Source organism: Rousettus aegyptiacus, unplaced genomic scaffold (genome assembly GCF_014176215.1).
Source record: "Rousettus aegyptiacus isolate mRouAeg1 unplaced genomic scaffold, mRouAeg1.p scaffold_m13_p_6, whole genome shotgun sequence".
Classification (NCBI taxonomy): Eukaryota; Metazoa; Chordata; class Mammalia; order Chiroptera; family Pteropodidae; genus Rousettus; species Rousettus aegyptiacus.
Genome location: NW_023416309.1, coordinates 22,397,485 through 22,416,195, shown reverse-complemented (window position 1 = coordinate 22,416,195; position 18,711 = coordinate 22,397,485). Strand labels below are relative to the sequence as shown.

Sequence of the window (18,711 nt, the reverse complement as noted above, 5' to 3'; positions counted from 1 at the left end):
AAGCATGTTCTCAGATTTCTTTATTAACCAAATGCTTTTTATATCTTGCCATCTTTATAAAAAATCAATCCTACATGCTTTACTTTCATTGACTTAGTTTGGAACAATGCACTGTAGTGCTATGAAAAACCAGTGAACAAATTCTCTTTCTGAAATTCCCAGAGAATTTATGCCTTTAGATCTCTGGTGTCCACATATCATTTTACTTTCCTGAACCTCTATTCCCTCACCTGTAAACTGGAGAGAAACATTTTGTAGGATCATGAACACTGGGGTTCTGCTTGCCCCTGAGATTTAGGTGCATGGACTTTGGAGTCAAGTAGATCTGGTTCAAGTTCTGACAGAATTCAATGTTTTCTGGTTGTGTGATCTTGATAGAGTTACTTGACTTCTTTGAATTTTAGGTTCTTTATTCAAAAAATTAGGTTAATAAAGCCTCTCCTAACAATGTAGTGTGAACTGAAGGACTTCATATTTGTAATATGCTTCCTAACAAGCCCAAGGCCAAGTTTGGAATTAAGTTCTCAGTAAACAAGAGCTGGGCTTTTTTTATCATCAACATTTATTTTCCTAGATAGTGTTGCCACAATTTCAATGGGTACTATCCACCTTGTTTTGGGGATGCGGGGTACAGGGGTTGGGGGATGGCCTTGGACTCAGGCAACTCAGAAAAAGATTTTCTGATATTACTTTCATCAGAAGCTATGGGTGTGTGTTGGGGGTGAGCGGGGGGTGGCAGTGGTATATCTGGGGAATTCCTTAGAATCTTAAACTACACTATGTCTTTGAAACAACTGTTAGTTTAAGCAATGAAGTCAAATCAGTGAGAAGCTGTTTAGCTGTTTGGCATTATGCTAATCACAGGAACACTCTAGGACTCCAGTTGTAACTAAGAAATGCAGGTATTGAACGAATGCAACAGTAAACCATTAGATTTGCTTCTCTAGGTGTTATTTTTTATGATAAACTTTTAAAACTGAATTGTAGTTAATCAAACAACTGGCGACCCTTATATTTTTTAAATGATTGATTGCCCCTATGGCATGCCCAACACCTAGTGAATACCTATTATGTGCAAAGCCCTTAGCCAGAGACCCTCAAAATGAATAAGACATGGTCCCTGCCCTCAAGTCGTTTCCACAAAGTGTTGGGAGATCATTCATGCATGGCTATAATTCAAGGTTCAATGAAATAAGTATACGCAAGAGAAACAAGCAAAACAAGGAAGATCAAGAAAAACTTCACTGAGGCAAACAAGCTGGCCTAGAAGTCCAGATGGAATATTGACAGGCAAGGATGAAGGAGAAACGCCCTCCCAGCAAGGGGAGCAGCACAGACAAGATTCTAGCTGAGGAAGTACCTCCAGCCATGTTTTCTTTCCTTTTTTTCTTGTTTCTTTTTTTTCATGTAACAAATATTTATTGAACACTCACTATATTCCAGGCACTTGCATAATGGGAATGACTAAGTAGTCCAGTATAACTGTAGTTCAATGCAAGAACTTGGATCTGAAGTTTACATGATAGGCATTGTCAAAAAAAAGAAAGGGGCAGGTGTGACAGACATCATGAAAATGCCCCCCCCCCCCGCCATATACGCATTTCGTGGTTGATTTAATGTTAGGGACAAGAGAGATGGAATAACTGAAAACAACCTCAAGGTTTTGAATCCGGTCACTAAGAAGCTGTTGAGAGATAAGGAAAATGGAGGAGGAGCAGGTTTGGAGAAGATAATGAAGGAGAAATAAATGGACAAGCTGCAACCTGTCTAAAATTCCAGGAAGCACTGGGCGTGTAATCCAAATATTCTTCTACATCAAGACAAAGATAATGAATCTGGGGATCTTTATATAGGGGTGACTTTAAGTCTTGTATAAGTAAAGAAAAAGCCATTTGAAATTTAAAATCATAAGATATAACATCTGTAACTGGACTAAAGATGACCTAGTCCAACCCACTGATTTTAAAAGTAAATAAACTACACCTCAGACATGCTCTCTATTGAGTGGCAGGGCCAATGCAGGACTCTAGCTACATGTTTAAGGGGGAAGGGCGGGGGATCAGATTTCTAAAACATTGAAATTTGGAATTAAGATACAATTTAAATTTTTCAGAGTTGCTGTTATTTTAGTTTTACCTAAACTAGCATGATTTACAGATTATAGGTGAGAGATCTTTTTGAGAAAATTTATTATCGTATATACAATAACCGTTTTTGTAGTTAACTTCCAAGAATTCAGATTCCATAGAGAGCATCAGAACCTTAGAGTACCTGGAGCTGTTCCTTGCATGGGAAGACATGACTCTTTTTAGATCATTAAAATAATGACACCTCATATATATAATAAGGGGCTACCCTGCTTAGAAGGAAAGGGTTGGGCACTTCCTGAAAGAGCCCTGTTTCTAGAATGCCAGGCACATAAGAATAATTGACAGCAGTTTCCTCTTCCAAAGGAAGAAAATCATGCCCTGCTGGCCAAGGAAGAGTGCCTGATACAGTTACAGAAGCAGTTAGTGGAGATTTTAAAAAGGAGGAGGAGGGATGGTGGAGGGAGCTAAGCAGAGAGGGAAATATTTATAACTGTGACAACATGTTTCCTTGTAATAATTTATGAGCCCACTGGAGAAAAAGGAAACACACAAACTATGAGTAAAATATCCAAAATGTAAACATCATGCTTTCTGCAAATTTTCTTTAGTTAAAAATTAAGGTTGAGGTTGACTAAAGTAAATGACTATATTTTTGTGGTCTCTTATTTTCTTGATGCCAACTGATTTACAACTTCCTGTGTTGTTTTTTAATCTATATTTGTCAGCACATTTTTAATGTCAGATTGCTTAAAATAGACATCTTGGGTCTAAGAGGTCAGAAATAATAATATGATGTTGACTTCTCTAAAGGTTTCATAGCACTTACAAACATTCTAGTTTTGCCTCAAAAAAGCTTTATATTTTAAAAGAAATTAGTTTCAATACAGTTTTAAAAAGGTTTTTGTTTTCAGGTTTTTTTTCTTTTTTTCTTTCTTTCTTCTTTTTTTTTTTTTTTTTTGCTCTCAACTGATGACTTCAGGACGGAAGTGCAGTTCTTCAGTATGCTTTAAAATTAAGTAAGTTACATGTATAGCTTTATCCAAAAAAGTTTCAGCCTCTCCTTACTCAGGTAGTTTAAACTGTGAAAAATAACAGGAAGTCCATGAAAAGACAAAGACTAGAATCAAGAACTTAGGTTTCTTCCATTCTAATTTCTCTTATAACCATTGTGATTCATTGTCTCATATTTCTGCAAATTTTAGCTACTTGTTCAAAAAGAATATTCTCAGATATGAAGGCCATGAAATAGTTTCCTTTTCATATAAGCTATCATAAGATGTAATTAAAATGTAACATATATAAAATAAAATTTTTTAATTTATATATGATAATTCAAAACAGATTTTCCACAAAGATAACTGCATAACTCATCTTTATTATTCTAGTTGACAGATACTGATGCTTTCAATTCTTAAAACAAGGGAAATTTTAGAGTATTTCCTCAGTTTTAAATATTAAAAACCTAAAATTGAAATAGAATTCCTTTAATGAAACCAAACAAAAATTCATCCATGATCACAACTGTTTGAGATAGTTTACAACTGAGTTCAAGCATATGTCTTTTAGAGTATAATTTAGTAAGCTGAACAAATATATTCTGAGTAGCTTCTAAAAATATTTTTGAAAAGCATTAGTTATTTTCTAACTATTTATAATGGAACCAACCATACTTTCCATCTCTCATACTGAGGAAGTTGGAGGATAAGGTCAAACTAAGAATCAAAAATTCAATGTTGAATTTAGTAATTTCAAGTGCTCTCTGGTATTTCAATTTTCAAAAGAAAAGCATGTTGAAAGTTTGCCCTATATGCCCTAATGCTTTACTTTTGATGAAATTTGTTAAAAGAAATCTTTTTGAAGTGAACGCAATCTGGGCAACCACAGGCCACACTGGATGCTGAAAATCAAAAAATAAAAAGAGTAATAAATTTTTGTTTTGTTTATCTGTTAATTCATAGATACAGAGAACAAACTGGTGATTGCCAGAGGGGACAGGGGTTGGGAGGCTGGGTGATAAAGGTGAAGGGATTAAGAAATACAAATTAGTAGTTAACAAAACAGTCATGGGGATGTGGAGTACAGCATAGGGAATATAGTCAATACTATTGTAATAACTATGTGCCAGGTGTGTACTAGCCTAATTGGAGTGTTCACTTCATAAGTTATATAAATGTCTAACCACTGTGTTATACACCTGAAACTAATATAAAATAAAATAAAAACAAAAGGAAGAAAAGAAAATGAAATTTTTAAAAAGTAATCAATTTGGCTAGGGAAGGGGAGAGGCAGATTTTCTAATTTGAAAGTTAGATGTAAACATTTTCCTTTTCCAAATAGGCGATCTGCCTTGGTCCTGACCATACCACACAACTCCCCAATTACACCAGGCTGTTGAGATCTCAAGAGAGACCTAGGAATTCTTCAAATAAGATGGCATTGGATATATGTTTGGCATTATATATAAGACCGTGACTATACGGAAATAGGGATGGCATGTCCTCATTAACAAATTCTTCTGAGTTAATTATACTGTTTGGGCAATATCAACAATTACATATAGAAATAGCATGGACAAGTGTCTTTGGGATGGCTACTCTGATCTGTCTTCCAGTGCTGGCTTCAGAAAGATGATCCTTTCAATAATAACAGTAATTATAAATAATGATAATACACCTTTAGGTTTAATAATACTTTCCCTTTGAAGATCTCACAGCATTTTCATCCACATTATCTAATTTGTGCTTGAAACAATTCGATGAAGTAGCCAGGTAGCAATTAACATTATCCTCCTTTTACAGATAAATAAGCTGAGGCATAGGGATTTTCTTAGCATCACACAATTAGGGATAGAGCCAAGTCTAAAGCCTGTAATTCAGTGCTCTATCTTCCAGATTATTGCCATCTTTAGAAAATTTCTGGGTATCTGAAGAACTGTTCTATCCCTCAGGAAATGTTTGCACCAGAGCCAGATCTTTTCCTTTTAAATTGCATTTACTCTAAGAGGTACTCTTTTTCATATTTATTACAGAGGATTTTGTTGTCTGAGGTCATTAAGATAGGAATACTCAGATTCTTTTTCCAATTGTAGTGTTGGCCTGAAGCAGAATTACACTTAGAAATATTAAAGATGTGTAAAATACTCTGGAATCAGTTTCTTTAATTATCTAACTTTATTTTTTTAATTTCAAGCCCAAATTAAACAAGATTGAATCAAGAGATATAAATAAAAATGGGCACGAGGTGTTAACTGGAGTGTCCTAGCCAGGTTGCAAATTGGTTTACTGTGGCCTGCCAACTTAAATTCCTTCTTGCAGCTTCAGCTGGAATGAGTAGTCTTCATTTCCTGTCCTAACTTGTACTGTGTTACCATTCACTGTTTAGGTGATTAGCATGTGGATCTGATGGGCTCAAAGCTCTATTAAGTTATAAATGTTCAAACTACCAGTATGCTGTGAATAAAAATAGAAGTTGCTATTAGATGTCTATTCATACCCTGCAGAAGCCTGGCAACATTTTGAACCTTTTCAAAATGTAAATACTGCATATTAAGCATAGGAAAGAAAATTAATGTGCTGCATTTGCAAATTTATTTTCAAGTCAAAAATGCAAAGGGGGAGGAGAATCTTATAGCAGAATTGGTATTCTTCATTTACAGGATATATTAAGAGGTATGTAATGGCCTGAACACAAAGGAAAACACTTTAGAAATGAATTATTTTGAGTTTCTGTGATAATCTTAGCTTTCGAATGCACTCTCTTGATTTTAAATTTATGGCCTCAGTATGACATTACCAGAGTCTATTACATTTTGCAGGTGGCATTCATATGTTGTTACTTTGTGTGTAGTGGGCAAAGGGTTACAATTCTTCCTTAAAATTTTCCAGAACCGCAAAGTACTTCTTAATTAGACTTGCAAATGAGTAATGCCTTTCTCATTTGAGGGAAAAAATATTTAAAACATTACAGGAATTTTTGTGCCTTTTTTTTTTCCTTTGTTTGGGAAGAGTTTGCAATAGTTTGCTTTTTGAAACTTTGACATTTTTTAGTAAGTTCTGATTTATATATGAAGTCATCATTTGACAATTCCAAACAAATGTCTTTTTAAAGCAAACCAGTGTTTTGTACGTGTTCTAGTAGTTCCAAAAGGGTTTAACAGATTTATCTCGCTTTCTTCCATTCAGAACAGTGGAAAGTTATCATCTCAATGGTATTTTTAATATCTAGAATAACAATAATTGAATTTAATAATTTAATAATTGCCACCCTAATCATAGATATCAGCAGTATAAACACTACCTAGAAATTACCTACATTTTCTCCAAAGAAAACAATAAACAAAACAAATAAATATCAATAAACAAAAGCAAACAATAACATAACAAATAACAACAAACAATAAACCTAATACCATTGATATTGTTAACACATAAAGTAGAAAAAGAAAGCATGAAGTAACATGTTTTTCAGATGAAATCTTTATCGTGCTTCTTAGACACAGTGAGATCTGAAAACAGATTTTAATTCCTGTAAGTATGTTTTTAGACCCAACTGACCCTGTACTTAGTGCCAGGAGGATTCAAAATTCCTGTCGTTTATTACCATGTTAGAGGTCCATTTTATATTGAATATGTAAATTCTTAAAAGATTTCTAGTGATTTTATTTGGCTTGTAAGCAAAGATCTTGGATTTTTTTAAAGCTACATAATGTTTGATGATGAAATTTTGTTCTTATGAGTACTAAATTATGCCAAAAAGCCATTTATGTGATATTCTTTAAATACCATGGCATGATTCAACTAAAGCTTGGATTGTAAATTGTCTTAAATAACGCTAATGAAATGTGCACGTAACGAACAATATAACTAACTTACGTTAATTTTCATGTAACAGATAACATCTGGGGGGGAAATGTATATTGGTAAGTTATGCAAAACTAATTTTCTAGCGACCACATCTGTAGATGTTATTTATTGTATGTTCACTTAACAGTCCATTATTCTGTTTAGAAACCTATTCTCTTCTTTATTAGAGCTTTTAATGTACTCACCTTGGTTCAAATGGTCTGCTCATTATCTGAAAAAATATAAATGGCATTCACATGGAACAACATGATTGTTTTTATTATATCCATTTGTGTGCAAGCATTCAAAAATGGCAAGAGAAACACATTTATTGGTCTACATTCAAAGTAATATTTAGGGGGTATTTGAAAGTCAAGCAAAACCGATCATTTGGCCAAATGGATGTATGTGTATAATCAGAAACTCCTGATTTTTAATCTCAGCATTAGGCCTCAGGCAAGTCACTTAAAGGCTTTCCCTTTGTTTCTTGATCTGAAGATTATGGGTGCTATTCTCTTACAGAAGAAAGGGGGGTTGCCAGATCAGAGTACCAAATAGGAGTGTTTTTTTAATAAACATACTTGATCCTTCTTCTGTTTTTATTTTTCTAGATTTAAGAGGTAACATATTAGACTATTGAGGAAAAAATATGAGACAATTACAATTCTACAAGAATGTATAAAAATAGTTATAAAACTAGCTTTATTTAATTTGTTCAACTATTCATAGACTTGAGGAAATTATAACGTTCTTTCAGAAAATCTAACTTAATAAAGCTGACCATGTCTCTCTGTTTTAAATAGATTTTATTACAGAACCAGTGATGTTGTAAAACATGAGGTTTTGTTGAAAAAAAAAATACAAAGGCCTAATTGTATTTTTTTAAAGAAAGTATTGCATCAGACGGTTTCATTTAAACATATTTGCTGGCTCTGTGCTCTCACCACAATTATTGATTCTAATTTTCCTTAAACTTGTTTTTTAAAAAGGCTACTTAATAGAGAAAAAAATCACCACGATGCTTCTGGGTTCCATGTTTATTTCAAACTGTGTATTTGACAGTATACTTTCTTATTATTAGTGAAATGATTTTATATTTAGCTTCATCTGAAACTGAGATATTTTTTCTCTTAACGTACCTTACTAACACAGCCAAATGTAACTCTTCATGAAAAATAAAAGTGTAGCTATGGTTTGGTTCACCGATAGTATGCCAAACACCCTGCAGAAAAGAAATTCTCACCCCCAGTTTTGTGCACAAATTAAATCAAGTGACTAGCTATATGAGTTACACTTGTGAAAGTCAAGGAAAAGAAAAGCCCAACTCTCAGTCAGAGCTTCACATTCTAGGGATAAATGGGAGCTTCATTTCACCAAGGAAGTGATGTTTAGCTGAGGAGCTCCAGGTTTCCAAATGTGTGCCCAGTTTACACACACACACACACACACACACACACACACACACACACACACACCAGTGCCAAAGACCAGGAAAATTGAGTGATTAGCCTTATAAAGAAGTCCAGACTACAGGGGATGAGGGATAAAATGAGAGATAAGCACAAATGTCTGTTTGCATTTAAGTGTATAAACTGGTGGAAGAAGGGAATCAAGTGGGCAGGTGGTAGAATCTGCTACAAATAAGAAGAAAAAGTACTCTATTGAGAACTTTCACCAAGAAGTGAGAGAAAATAAGCAGAAAGGCCCAGCTTGTATACAGAAAAGCATAGCAGCAAGACAAATATGGCAAGGACAACAAAATAAAATTCAGCTTCATTAAAAGGAAATGCTTTTACCTTGCAAATTAGCTCATATTTACTTTCTCAATGCCTGCAGTAAATTCAGTAACCTCCATTCGATACTTTCTTCTTTTTTTCAATGTCTCACTCTCCACCACTCCCCCCAAATTTCTAGTTCTTGCCCTATATGAAAGTCTATACCACTAAGTAACTACCTCATCATCTTCCTTTGCCTCTGGTTTCCAATGGATAGCTTATATATTCTACCTATAATATTTCAGAGGACACTAAAATATGTTTAGCTGTTTCATTTTCCTAGCTTCTTAAAATAAAGAGCAATATAAGGTGTAGGAGGATGAAAAAACAAATATGGTGAAAGAAGGTACAGATAGGTTTGGAGAAAGCCGAAAATGCTTGTATGTTCCATTAGGAAAAAAAAGAACAGCAGCTTATGAATGTGATGAGAAAAAAAATAGTTCTGATATGTTTTCTTGATATCTGTTTTGATTATAATTTAGTCAACTTAAGATAAACAATCTGGAATGATGTCATCTAACAGAATAGAGATTAGTGCTTAATAATATCAATAATTTCAAAGTACAGCAACATGACGAAATATTATAGTTTACTGAAAACTGCATAGGCCAAGAAGTCAGCACATCAGGGTTTAACTTTCAGACCTGTCACAAAGTAATTATTTGACTAAGCCAGTCATTTAATCTCTTAGTTTCCAAATTTTCTTGGCTATCAAGCCAGGACACTTTAGTCCTTTTATTTATTTATATTAAGCAGCAACTTCCTATAAAATCAAATTACGAATTCAATGCAAAATACATTGGTAAGACCAAGCAATAACTTAGCCTCCAATACATTTTAAAACTACCTAAATAAAAACATTAATATTTAAATGATGAAATAGTTTAATATGTAAGTTTATATGAAATATTGTAGAGAAGTTAGAAATTAATTTATGATGTTTTCTGGATTTTCCAGGCCTCAGGGGATGGTATTTATTTGGTGAATTTATGCATTTCCAGAGTATTGTCTTCAAACTTGTAGGCTCAAGGTCTGACTTTGTCAGCATAAAGAGAATAGCTTCATCTCAGGGCCACAAAAACAGCCTCATGGAGCTTACTATGTAAACTAAAACATCACATTATTGATTTACAGTAAGGAAGTAATAGGCATGAAAACTAGAGCACTCAAGTGGACATATCTTTATAGATCACTTGAGATGGAAAGTCAAATTATGATCAAAACGTTGCTTGTTTAACATAGGATCAGAACAAGAGGAACCAATAAAACAATTCAGATGTTTAGTGCCATTAGTACCCTTATCTCCTCTCTCCCTCAAGTTCCGGTGGGAAGGGCACTACTTAAGGTTACTCCTTTAACTCCTGTTTCTTCATTTCCACTGTTGACCAACCATCATCGCCCTCCATCTGATTGGCACATTCTTGCTACAGAATTTATTAAATGCTCACAGTGAGATCCTGGCCTGCCCTCTGTATTTTGGGTTGATTTTACAAATCTCCTCTCTGATTTACTATGTACTGGCATCATACATTAACCTTTAGAACCTTTATTGGCCTCATTATCAAATTCTTGATGGCCACTTTACTCTTGCCCCCAAGAACAATTATACTTTGCTAAGTAATATCAATCACCTTCAGGATGTTATTGAGTGTTTTAAGCATCTAACCCTCTGCCAGAACTGGAGAAGATATACAGGGTATCTAAAATGTGGTCTTTACTTTCGGAGAGTATGTAAGCAGGATGAAGGGGACACTGACCAATGAAAAATATTAAAGCTCAGAGCAGTACAGAATGAAATCCTAAACCACATAATATAGAAAGAGAATTAGACAGTGAGAAGAATAAAATGCTCATCATCAGATACAGTGTGCTAAAAGCACCAGAGAACTAAGGGCAGTGGCAGCAAGAATTCAGAGGAGATGGCATTTAAAAGATAATAAACTAGGAACTTCACACACACACACACACACACACACACACACACACACGAATTAGCTGAAATTGTGATTACATACCAAACGCTTCATTGTAATACAGCTCTTGTTTCCCCTCCAGCAAACGATAGAGGTCGTCAAGCCTTCAGGTTGCCTTTTCCCCAACCCTCTAGAAGAAGGAATCTCATTTGATATTTATTCAACATTCATAGAGCCACCCACAACATTGGATACAGAGATGAAGGTGTGTTTTCTTTTTTCTCTTAATTCATCTTATCTCAACATAATATTCTCTATGGGCAGGAGGAAAGGAACCAAATGCTCTTCCATCTCCTTTCACTCTGATTTTTCCCTGCTAAATATAAATATTTGCTTTACCATTGATTCGCAAGTGGGCCAGCTCAGGGTGGTTCAGTAATTTTAATCTCTTCCTCTCTGTCCTCCCCAATATCCATCTTCACTTCCCCAAAAGTAAGCACTGCTTAGCACTATGACTTGATCTGTCATGATGCTAATAAATAATGAAAATATAGGATGACGTCAAATTAAAATCTCCTTCAGGTTGAAATTATTCCCAGTAGAAAAGTACCCAAGAGAGGTTCGAGGCTAACTTAACCCCGGATGCTCTGGATATTACCTGAGTGTTGTTTACTTTCAATATTCTAGGGATCGGATCACGAACAAGGCTCTGAGGAGTCCCAGCCAGAAGCCAGCACTTCAGACACAGATCCTTTAGCTGGTTTCACCATTGAAGATGTAAAATCAGTGCTGGGTCAAGTCACAGATGACATTTTAATTGGCATTCAGGTACTCAACCTTGATAGTGTGCTCACTTACCTCATTACTGATTAATTAGCCAACTCCAATCTTAATGTCTAAGTACTACCTACTCTGCTAGCAATAGCAGTGCTTATGATGGAGGAGTTCAATTTAATATCTTCACATAATTCTCAGTTGAGTCATCTGAGACTCAATAAGATCACAAAATAGATTCGCCAACAGCACGTACTGCAGTGTATTATCAGTTTACAAAATCATTTGTCAGTGAAACCCAAAAAATAATATGGTTAAGACTTAGTGCCTTGTCACACTAAAATTGCACATACAAGAGTAATTAGAGTACATTTCTAAACAGTAAACACTGAAGATCAAACCATAATTCTTAGCTAAGTCTTCTCACCAAATTTCTGAAGAGAGGTTTTCAAATCTTTGAGCTCGCTCTCCGGTAGTTTGTTCCTTTTCACATATCACTAATACCTAAGCAGTTTATACAAATAGTTGCATGAAAATGGTGACAGCAACAGCCATCTTAGTAGCAATTGCTCATGATGGGTCAATTGGCTTAGCTTTATGCTTAATTGAATTCCCCGTCCCAAAAAAAAAACAACTCATTTCTACCTCTACACAGACTTACATCATTTCCAGGCAAAATGATTAAATAAGTGAATTGCATATTTTGAGACAATTTAGAATTTCTTGTGGAAATGACTGAATCAGTAAGACAGTATACTTACTACATGTTTAAAATGTTAACGCATCTCAGGGAAAGATTTAGTTGTTATCTGAACATGAGACTATATAAAAAGCACACTGTATTAACAACTAATTTAGAAAGAGCAAGAGATTAGCTTGGCATAAGCATACCTTGTTACTTGTTTAATCATCAAATGTTAATGCATTATTTACATGAACATTTAATGATTTGACGCCAACAGAATCAGCCAAAGTCCTTGGTTTAATAAGGAGTGTTTAGTGTTTACCAGAAATAGTGGAAGAACATGTTTTATACAAAGCCTTATTGTTAACAACCCCATGAATGTAATAACTGGTTACTGTGTGGAAGGGCAGAGTGCAGTTGAATTAAGCTGAGTTCAGAACATGTCTCCTTTTTAGATTTGATAACATTTCATCTAAATATAGTTTATGTATAATCATGGCCCTGGGCTCCTTTGCAATCCTGTGGCTCTGAAATTATTGCCGAGGAACTACCAGACAGTAATAGAATTGTTTGCAGGCCCCCAAAATTGAAAACATCTTTACCAAGCCATGTTCCATGTAGTGAGTATGTTTTTAACTATTTATTGATTTTTTTTTTAATATTAGGGTCTGCAGCATTTATACCATGACTCTATAACAGAAAGAATATGATTGTTATATGTGTGTATCATTGTCCCATAGGCCTGCAGCTATTCTTAACTGGGCTTGGCAGTTCATTAGCTGGTTCATCTAAATATAATTAGACACAGAACAAACTTGGGCCAGAGGTGAGGATGCAGATCCTTTAGGTGCCACGATCATTGCCATATTATGTGGATTCATGGATTACCCTGAGCCAAATAACTGCCAATTTTTCAATAAATGACATGATGATGTATACTTATGCAATGTCTCAATCTAGCAAACCCCTTTATGTATTTTCTTCCAATAAGTAGACTATGCAAATTAGGCAGGCATTTCTCTGATGAATAAATTGAAAAATGAGAGACAGAAGTCATTTGTCCTCAGTTTCCCAGGTCAGAAACTGATGAAAGACTCTGAATGGGAGCTGTAAACTGGGTTCTAATTCAAATTCTAGTGTATCCACAAAAACCGCATAACCTCTAATATCACGACCAGACTACTTTGGATTTTAATACTCCTACGGTGTGGCACTTTTTTAGTGTTTACCCTTATGTCTTGGTCAAATTCCAAGTTCAGTAATTACTCTCTGCTTTCCTAAATTCCTCCCCCCTACCCTCATTTTAGATGTGTAAATTATTTTTCCATTCTAAAACCCTCCTTCCAATGTTCCTGGCTCCTAAAACTGCCGCATCCCTGGTCAAAGGTAACCACAACCACAGGTCAGTGGTCAGTATATATACTGGCCTGCTGTAGAAACATTAAATGAATTATTATTTGTAAGATGTTTAAAATTTCCAATAGTTTTTTTTTCTCCTTTATTTAAAAGTTATACTGCTATTATATTTTTTTGGAAGAAAAGGCAGTAGAGAATTCACATTTTAAGTATGATGTTTTTCAGAGTTTCTCTGGTGTAGTTACAGGCATATTTCACTTTCTATAATTCAGAAATAGAAATCTTTGAAAATATAGTGTGAATCTTTTAATTTTTTTTTACATTAATCCACTTACTTTCCCATTCACTCACTTTATCGTTTGAGAGATTTATTAAGAATGAAGTTATCTTGGCCCTGAGATGTTAATTAAAGTTACACTGAATAGAGCAAACACTTTAAGCTTATATAGTTTAGGTATTTTAATTTTAAAGATACATTCAAAATGAAATTATTTTGGCCCTGAGTTGTGTAATAAAAAATTATACCCAGTGGAGCAAACTTTAATATATTTAAAGAATTACATTTCAGAGAAATATGAATGCTAACACTAAATTCTTGTGGTTAAATGCTGGCCATTGGCCCTGTGTAAGCAACAGAGTAAAATAATGTGAAAACCTTGAGGGAAGTTTGCCATCTTGAGCCTGAAGGTATTTTTTAGATCGACTTGAGTTTCCAGGTTAGAAAACCTGAGAGTGAGATCACCTTAAGGGAGTGATCACTGAGAAGCTGTTGAACCCAGGTCATGGGTTTTCTGTTCTTCCTAAAAGGAAATAGAACAAACCCAAATCTATTGATTGTGGGGAGCTCACCTGTTCAGCACTGTTCTAAGGAATAACAAGGAGACATGCTAGACTAATGGCAACCTGTGCCTGACCAGAAAAGAGTCTTTTTGTCCAACTATGCTGGTCATGCCTGAACTGAAGTACTGATCACTACGGTAGTGTAGAGATCTGACATGTAACTCCTCTCTGTCAGCACACTGCTCTATTAAGCATGCACCTTACCTTCATGAACCTTTTTCCCAAAGCTCACATTTGTGTAGATGAATTCTGTTTCAGTGAAATACCAGAAAGGTCTTCAGGTTAATGCAGAAACCCTGGTGAGATAGTGAAACAAAAGCTGGTAGATGATAGTACATCTATCCTCATTTGAAAAGAAATGAGATTATTGATGTACATAGAACACATTATAGTCATGCACTGAATAACGATAGAGATACATTCTGAGAAATGTGTCCTTAGGCAATTTCATCATTGTGCGAAAAATATTGAATGCACTTACTGAAACCTAGATGGTATAGCCTGCTCCACAGCTAAGCTATTGCTCTTAGGCTACCAACCTGTAAAGCATGTTACTGTACAAAACAACATGAGATTAAATCAAGCACAAGAGAGAATGATGCAGTCAAGGGACATGGAAGACATGAGAGGTACGACACCGCTGCTGCCGTAACAGGCATACTGTTTATCAGCAAACTTTTTTTATAAGTAGAAAGATTGCACTCTAAAATAATATAAAAAGTATAATATAGTAAACACATAAACTGATAACATAGTTGTTTGTTATCATTATCAAGTATCATGTACTGTACATAATTATATGTGCTATACTTTATATAACTGGCAGTGCAGTAGGTGTGTTTACACCAGCATCGTCACAAATATGTGAGTAACACATTGTTCTGTACAACACTACAGTGACTACAATGTCACTAGGCAATAGTTCTTTAGCCCCATTATAATCTTACAGGATCATTGTCATGTATGTGGTCTGTCTTCAACCTGTACTTTTTTATGCAGTACCTGACTATATCGAAAGTGGGAAGAGTCATTTGTTTAGTCAGAGCAATGCTTCCCTATCTTTTGGAATCATGACAAGATTATTTATTCAAACCATTTCAACCCCTAGATGGTCTAACCTGTTATATGACATAAAGAAGTAAGAGTAACATAATTTTAAAATATTTCATGACATCGTACCAATAAAATATAACATTCATCAATATATCACAAAATTAAGAGTTTGAATTACGAATTTAAAAGCTAGCATGCAGTGTTAACATATTTAGTTTTCTACTACTTAATTTTCAGATAAGAACTAAGACCTTAGGTGGTTAAATGTCTTGCCCAAGACTACATAACTAAACTATTTCCTGGTCTCCACACTCACAGACTAGTGTGCTCCTTTCAGCTCTACCAAAATCATGCCTGAGGGGATTAGTGATTTAAAAAAATGACAGAGTTCCTTTGTAACCTGGAGGACCGTCTTCATCCCTTGTCTCCTCCACCTGACCACCAAGAAAGGAAAAAAATGAAAAACCAAAGGTTAAGCTTGATCCAAGCTTGATAAAACTTGAACAACAAAAAAAAGAAGAAACACTGATATACTCACATGAGAATCCAGAATTGTTGACGCCAATGTGATCTTCTCAGAAATATCAATTCTTCCTACAAAGATAAAACAAAATCTTATCAGATAAAGCAATCAGGAAGTACACTTCAGAACTATCTATTACAGTTACACTCATAAATAAATAAAAATGAAAAGTTATATCTATACTAAAATAGTATTTGATTTTTAAATTTCTTCTATATAAATTAAAATATTAAGTTTCTCAAAATACAGTTACCTTGAAAAATCTTCAAATTATGTGATAGACATAAACATTCTAAACTTTGAATTAGTTATTAACACAGGTGTATAAACTACTCCTCATACACTTGTATACTTTTTTAAATCACCTAAACAAAACCACCAGTTTTACCACATCTCCCACCACTGATTTCTCTCTACATAATTTTATTATCCATCATGAAAACGAGGAGTTATTTCCAGAGCTACAAATGTTTGGTTAATGTGAAAGTATTTCTGGAATTGTGCAGGTAGCAATGTTAGTCCACAGAATATCACTGCCAGAGGCTAAATGCTATCACAGCTGCAGCAAACACTAAAACCTGTCAGCAATCATTTACTTTTTTCTACCAAAACTATAACACCAAGTGGCATAATTCCAGAAGTTATAATGTACGACAAATACTTTTAATTATGAAGATTGTTCTAATTGTGAGATTATTTATGTTGTTAATTTACAGCAGAAGTTGTCTTGGATTACGTTTAGAATGTATTACACAGGAGACAAAAAACATTTACTGCAAAGGGGTGAGGAAACCAACAACATTGCAATAACTGAGCCCTGAGCAGTTATTCTGATTCGGTGCTTATTGGTAAAGTCTGTCTGAAAATACAGATAAATTATCCTATCTTCCAACACAAGGCTATGTGAAAAATGGCTGTCCAAATACCACTTCCTGTTCATAGCAGACATGCTATACATTGGGAATGTGCAGAGAAATATGATAAAGTGTTATCACATCACTACAGGCTGAAACACAGCTATGTCTGCAAAACAGGAAGGTGTGTGAGGGATAATGTCTGTCTTTAGGCACTATAGTATGTCAAAACCACAAAGACAATGTGCAGCAAAAGATAGCTCCATCATAACCACTTTTTTATGATTGTCTTCACAGAACGAGATAAACGAAAGGCTGCAAATACAGGAAGAGGCCTTTAATGCACGAATAGAAAAATTGAAAAAGGCCTGAGGACTCCGTACAAAGAGAGTGATGCTAAACTTCACAGAAACAAACAAAATCAGCCAGAATAACAGACTCTCTAGAGCATCATGTCTCATTCATTTAGTTGGGAAAGGGAAACCAAGCCCCACATTTTATTATCCTAAGTAATTAGAAAAGTATTGGCCCCAATTTTGCTATCTCCTGTCCCATAATAGACTCTGAATTTATTGCACTGAGTGCAATAAGAACATTTGTATACAAGAGTTTGGAGAATTATATATAAAAATACAATTACTTTTATAATACTCCTTTGACATTTTGACTAATAAATGTTCTTCATCTTCACTGAGAATGAAGCCAACTCTTTTAAATAAAGAAAAATAGTAACTTTATTCATATTGACCCAAACGAACTGCCACGTTAATGGAGCACTGTGAACAGATACCACTGCCGCAGTGCTGAGGATAAAACTTGCTAAACTATAGCTATTCAAATTCATAGAGTATGTTTTTTTTTCTTAAATTATTTGGTTTTCTTATTTAAATGTTTCAGTGCGAAACCAATTTTCTGAAATTATATAATGCAGTTTGAAGCACTTTAATTTATTCCATACTGTATTTGTTATGTCTAATCTTGTTACTCTCCCAGGAGAATACATGACCTATATAAAAAGAAGCAATGTATAACTGGTTATTAAAGACCAACCTATATATAGATTGTAAAAATCTTAAATACAAATCGAACTCACAGAGCTCTTAAAATTAACCATTCTATTGCAGTAGAATGATTGAAAACATCTCAAGCCTTTAAGTACCTTTATTAAAACATAATTTCAAGGGAAAAATATCTGTTCGCCAACTCATTGTCCCTAGTTGGACAAATTAAATTAATTACCACTTAGGCCCTTTCCAGATGTCTTAGACTTCGGTGTGTTCTGGAATGGAGAGCATAGCTAAGAGGGGACAGTTCCTTCAAAAACTTTCCAGTTTATACCAGAACCACATGTACTTGCATCTGGGTGGTACCTTGTTGAGTATGTTCTGTTCGCACGCTGAACTTGGGCTGTAACCTCACTTTCTCCATCAGTACCAAAAGGGTTGCCCAAAATGTGTTCATTCAGGGCAGAGACAGATCTGACAGCATTTGGTAATTTTCTAACTACCCTGATCAGCAAAGTCCATGAAGCCATGTTTATTGTTCATGCAGTACCAAATCTGGAAAGCCTGGAGATGGGGTGGGATGTGTTTTTCCTTGAGCCATCCTCCTTAATTGAAAATGTGCATGGCCATAGGAGATTACTAAGAGGGCTCATAAGTCTGAATTCCATCAAGCAGTCTTTTCTCCAGGGAAAGAAAACAGAGGTGGTATTTTATCAAATACTATATCTTAAAGATAATTCTCTATCAGTACATTAATGACCATATAATATTTCATTTTAAATAATTCCATAAAGATTAATTCTATAACTTTTTAAACCAGTCCTATTGATGAACTGTTTATTGTTTCCACCTTTTTGCTATCACGATGCTGCCTTGACATCTTTGTGAACATGATCATAACTGTAGAATGAATTCCTAGAGGAAGAAATTTCTAGGTCAGATTTTATTTGCATTTGCAATTTTGATAGATATTTCTAAGTGTCTTCCAAAGATATTTCACCAA

General features: G+C 34.7%; 1 protein-coding gene across 3 annotated transcripts in view; it reads left to right on the top strand.

Moving 5' to 3' along the window:
* Positions 1-17,441, top strand: part of CABCOCO1 (ciliary associated calcium binding coiled-coil 1) — a 103,021-nt gene extending 85,580 nt beyond the window's left edge. Inside the window, exons 6-8 of one of the 3 annotated variants that reach the window (XM_016157301.2) lie at positions 10,762-10,884; positions 11,307-11,447; positions 17,002-17,441. In XM_016157301.2, coding sequence (XP_016012787.1) covers positions 10,762-10,884; positions 11,307-11,447; positions 17,002-17,076 — 339 coding nt within the window. In that variant the 3' untranslated portion in view covers positions 17,077-17,441. The remainder of the gene's footprint in view (positions 1-10,761; positions 10,885-11,306; positions 11,448-17,001) is intronic. The other 2 variants (XM_036222321.1, XM_036222322.1) reach the window with 2 other exon arrangements.
* The last annotated feature ends 1,270 nt before the right edge of the window (positions 17,442-18,711 follow it).